The sequence below is a fragment of the Tupaia chinensis genome, unplaced genomic scaffold (genome assembly GCF_000334495.1).
Source record: "Tupaia chinensis unplaced genomic scaffold, TupChi_1.0 Scaffold143678_1, whole genome shotgun sequence".
In the NCBI taxonomy this organism is placed as follows: Eukaryota; Metazoa; Chordata; class Mammalia; order Scandentia; family Tupaiidae; genus Tupaia; species Tupaia belangeri.
In genome coordinates, this window is record NW_006203526.1 from 291,277 (window position 1) to 296,503 (window position 5,227).

Consider the following 5,227-nt stretch of genomic DNA (forward strand, 5'->3'; position numbering starts at 1 on the left):
ACCCTGGCCAAGAAAGAGTCGGGGCTGTCTGAAATGTTCTGAGTGAGCCTCTGCTGCCACCTAGTGACCGATGCAAGTCTTTTAAGAACTTGTCAACAGCCTAGTCTGTCTTAGTGACATGTGCCTCACTAGCACCTGGCTTACAAAGCTCACCTTTTTTCCTATTCACAAAACTCAGAATGGAGTCTTCTTTAGTCTAGGCTTCCAACACCAGTCACGCATAACTTCTCAAGCATTGTCAATTACAGAGTTTAAACTATGAGACTGAACGGCATGAAATTGCCATTTTGCTCTGCCATTAATGGTAGTATGGGTTTTGGTTTTATTGAGAGAGAGATTTTTCCTATGGAGCATGTATGCTCGCCAGAGAGACAGAAAGAGGCAGAGAGATGGATAGCAAGAAATTACACCCCGGGGAATGGCCATGCCACAAATCCCTTCTCTTCTAGTCTCCTCTCAGGATTTTGGGCACACATACACAGGCGCCTGGCATGAGTTTTAAGCTGCACAGTCTGGGACTCGAACCATGGTCATCGACTATGTGGGAATCCAGTGACATAGCCATTATGCCATCAGCTGCTCCCAAGAACATGTGGGTTAATCCGATGTCTTGAAATACTGGATGGGATTTTTCAGAGCCTCTATACATCATCCTGTTTCAGGACCGTTTTATTACATCAAATACATCTCCAGCTCATTGAGTGCCAAGTTTATGCCAAAACAATGAGCCCTTGTCCTTTGATGAGTGACAGCCATTTACACAAGAAGTACAAGGTACTGAATGACTGAATTGAGGGAGTGGCAGTGGCGATGGAAAAGGAAAAATGAATTCAGGGAAGCAGAACTGAGTGACATGGTGACTAGACTTAATCTAGCAAGTTGGTCAAGAATGATGATGCCGTTCCCTAACAAAGGTAAACTGGGAGACAGGCATGTTTGGGGATGACATTAAGCACACACTCTTCTCTAAAACCTTCACAAATGGTCAGGTGACATAGACATTCTTCTGAAGTCTCTTCCATTTTTTGAAGTGAATTTCAACCTGTTGGTTGGAATTGGACACAGGATAGTCGCTATTCAGTTGTTCTGTACACCTTCTAGAAGAAGTCACTGTCAGCTACATGTGTCAAATACTTCTCAGATCCTCCTCTTTAGCTGAATGGATCTTCCAAGAGATACCTGTGTGTTAATTGTCACTGTTGTAGCTTTTATACCAGTGTTACAATCTGAGCTGAGGGAACACATCACTGTTGGTACCCTCAGTCCAGGTCTGGGTGTGTATTTCTGCAACACCAGTACTTCTCCTCTTTCCTTTTAATCTTCACTGCAAAACTGGGGAGACTAGACTTGAGACATCTAACATTTCATTGCTAATACCTGGTTGTAGAAATTTTCGTTTTGAACAAGTCACTGACATAAAAATATCTCCTCAAAAATATTTAGCTTATGGGCTGGCAGGTAGCAGGATGGTTAAAGCATTGGACTCCCACATGGCTGACCACAGTTTGAGTCCTGGACCTGAAGACTTCCTTTTTCACTCTCTCTCTCTCTTTCTTTTGTGCCCTGTAGCAAATTTTAAAACTAATGATACAATTAAATAAATAATTCTGAAAAAATATTCAGCTTATTGGGCCAGCTGATGGCATAGTGGTAACACACACCATTAGATTCTGGACTCACATGAGATGAGAAGGTCCTGAGTTCCCTTGTGCACAGCACGTGTGCATGCACATGCCTGCAACCCAGGCTGGCTGAGGCCAGGGTGGATGGTGGCATGGACCATCTGTTGATGGTCTCGCTCATGAAATAAACAAACTTAAAAATTCAACTTATTTTTTAAATCACAAAACAAAGAAAACACATGAATTCTGTATTTGTATTGAGAAATCAGAGATGAGACTCCACCCTGTGAAAAAAAATGAGTGGCAAAAATCCTCCAAAAAGGACGTTTGGTACGTCCAAGTTATTTTAGGGTGATGTAAAAATCTACAACCAACTTTGCTGACCACATCATCCAGTCTACAGCGATTTAACCAACATTTGGCTGTTTCTGTTTAGACCACACTCATCTCCAGGAACCAGTGCTCTGTGGGTCACACATGAAGTTTGATGAAGATCGTTGCGAGTGTGTCTGTAAAACTCCGTGTCCCAGGGATCTCATCCAGCACCCAGAAAACTGCAGTTGCTTTGAGTGTAAAGAAAGTCTGGAGAGCTGCTGCCAGAAGCACAAGATATTTCACCCAGACACCTGCAGGTGAATGACTTTTTCACTTTCACATTAACTGGACACATTGGCACTTTTTGAAAAAAGGGTTTTGCCATAAGGTGCATGCACTCACTAGAGAGACAGTGAGAGGGAAAGTGAGAAATCACCCCCGAGAAGGGATGGCCACACCGAATTCTTTTCTTCTCCAATTTCCTCTCAGGATTTTGGGCATGCACACACATGTGCCTGGTGTGATTTTTTAGGCTGCTGGGCCTGAGACTTGAACTGTGATCGGCCATGTGGCAGTCCAGAGCCTTAACCACCACACCACCCGCTGACCCCACTCAGTGACATTTAATGTAAATGCCATTTTTGATCCAGTGGGATTCCTCATTTGGCTACTGTTTTTCTCAGCCCCTTTTTGATATTGAAGTAGAGATTTGGCAACTAAAGAATAAGCAGGAATATATAGTTGATTAATTGTGTAGTTAAGAAAATCTTGCCTGGGAACTAGCAGTTAGCATAATGGCTATGTCGCTGGACTCCCACGTAGTTGACCACGGTTCGTGTCCCGGACCTGGTGGCTTAAAACTCATGCCGGGCTCGTGTGCGTGCGTGCCCAAGATCCTGAGAGGAGAATGGAGGAGAAGGGATTGCGGAGTGACCATCCCCCCTGGGGGGGTGATTTCTCGCTTTCTGTCTCTCTGTCTCTCTCTGTCTGTCTGGCGAGCGCATGCACCCTATAGCGAAAACCTCCCCCCCCCGAAAAAAAAGAAAATCTTGCCTGATATTGTGAGTTCCTAACTCTTAAACAAAAACCATATTGATGAGATTTTAACAATTCTTTTGAGGAGGAGAGTTTTTAGATCAGCAAACTGGTTCCACCGCTCACTGTGTATGTCTGCATATGTCTATTTGTTTTATTTATTTTTTATTGATGAAGAGGATGTCCTTGGGTTTATATGGAAGAAATTTGTTGATGAATAAGACCCTTGGAGGTTACTGATTAGGCTTTAACAGATTCTGAATCCTTGTAGGAGAACCATTCAAAATTTTATATTAACATTTTAAAAGCATGTCTGGAAAATTTCCTTTGAAAATGTCATCAGATCAAAACAGTTACTCCTTTTAATTCAGTCCTTGATTCTGAATTTTCACCTTGCCTTTCTTTTGCAACAGCTGTGAGGACAGATGTCCCTTTCATACCAGAACGTGTGCAAATGGAAAGCCAGTGTGTGCGAAGCATTGCCGCTTTCCAAAGGAGATGAGGGCTGCCCAGGGGCTCCACAGCCGAGAGGATCCTTGATTCGGCTTTGTTCCAAGTCCCCAATCCCTGTCACTTAAACAGCATGCTGCTTTGCCAAGTTGCTGTCACTTGTTTTTCTCCAGATGTTAGAAAAAGGTCCATCGCACATAGTGTCACAGTGAATCCAGACCAACCCTCCATTCGGCACCAGCCGAGGGCTCCGTGGATCACAGGCAGAGGTCTTCTAGCTGCAGATGCCTCTGTGTACCAAGGGTGGAAGGGAAGGGGACTACACAACCTTTATTTTTTGGTGCATGAGCGGTTTGTTCCTTACAGCATGACAGAAACCGTGTGATGGATTACTCAGAGCAGATGAGGAAACCTTACAGTCTCTCAGTCCTCTGGGAACTGCAGCTCTCGTCAATTATTCTGACTCTTTCTTATGCAGAATTTGATGTGTATGACCCGCACTGACTTTCTGATTACTGTCCAGCTTGTAGTTTTCCAGTTTAGTGAACGCCCACCTCATGTTCCATATTTAAGTGTATTTAAAGAGAATAAACACCATTATTCAAACTGTAGAATTTCGTGTTACTTGATATGCTTCCACTCTACATTCTATGCCAAAGAAAAAATGTTCTAGTGACTGAAGGGAATTAGAAAGTGGGAGGTGTAGGGAGGGACATGAGCACAGCAAAATCGGACCTGAGTTTCGGGAAACCAGGGAGCAGCTATCAGGAGGTTTAAGATCCTAAACCAGCTTAAGCAACTGCGACCCTACAAGCAGCTGGAAATCACTCTGTGAATTGAAATTAAATTGTATGACAGAGGGGAACCCATGAAGGCCCTTGATATTTTTGAGAGTTTAAATTTCTTCTGGCCGCCTCTGCCTCTGAGTTTTTGCACCTGGTCAACTCTCAGACTCATTCCCATCCCAAATCTCATGGCAACATGATTCATTTCTGCTCTACAGCTGCCCAAAAGAAAGCACACATCTTTTTTCTGTCTCCCCCCTCTGCCCCCTACCCAGGCCAGAGTACTCCCTCATATAATTTTTAAGTATAAAAGAGATAATTTTGCAACATTAACTTATTTATCAAAGAAATTAAAAAGTGACACACCACCCCCGCACCTTGGGCCAGCGGATGGTACAGTGGTTAAGGCACTGAACTCCCACATGGCCTACCATGGTTCCAGTCCCAGACTTGGTGTCTTGCAAATCATGCTGGGTGCATGTGGATGCGTGCCCCAAATCTGGAGAGGAGAATGGAGGAAAAGGTATTGCAGCAGGCCTTGCCCCTGGGGGATCATTTCTCACTTTCTGTCTCTCTGTCTCTCTCTGTCTTTCCAGTAAGCACATGTACCCTATAGCAAAATATCTCTGAAAAGAAAAGAAATTAACCCCCTCACAGTATCTCGCATAGACAGACACACACACACCCTATCTGTTATGGCACTTGTCACGCAGTTGTATCAACAGCTATGTTCATACTTATCTCCCTACTCTACTGTGGCCTCATTATGGTTGCAAACTTTCTCATAATCAAATTTTTGCAACTGAAGTTTCACAGGCAGACCACCTTGGAGCAATAACTAGAAAGGAGAAAGACTACAATGAACAAATATAGTGATAAGCAAATGTAGCCCCATGGTGTCATTGGGGATTCTTGGCCCAAGTCCCTGCCCTGCCTTTGTCAGGGTTTCTAAGCAGTTTCTAAATTCTTCCTTTGTCTGCTGAAGTCCTGAGTCCTGTGGCTTCAGGCCCTCTGATCCAT

General features: G+C 43.8%; 1 protein-coding gene across 1 annotated transcript in view; it reads left to right on the forward strand.

Moving 5' to 3' along the window:
- Window positions 1-3,971, forward strand: part of VEGFD (vascular endothelial growth factor D) — a 30,273-nt gene extending 26,302 nt beyond the window's left edge. The window contains exons 6-7 of the mRNA XM_006164695.3: window positions 2,059-2,254; window positions 3,386-3,971. Of these exons, the coding sequence (XP_006164757.1) occupies window positions 2,059-2,254; window positions 3,386-3,512 (323 nt within the window). The 3' untranslated portion in view covers window positions 3,513-3,971. The remainder of the gene's footprint in view (window positions 1-2,058; window positions 2,255-3,385) is intronic.
- The last annotated feature ends 1,256 nt before the right edge of the window (window positions 3,972-5,227 follow it).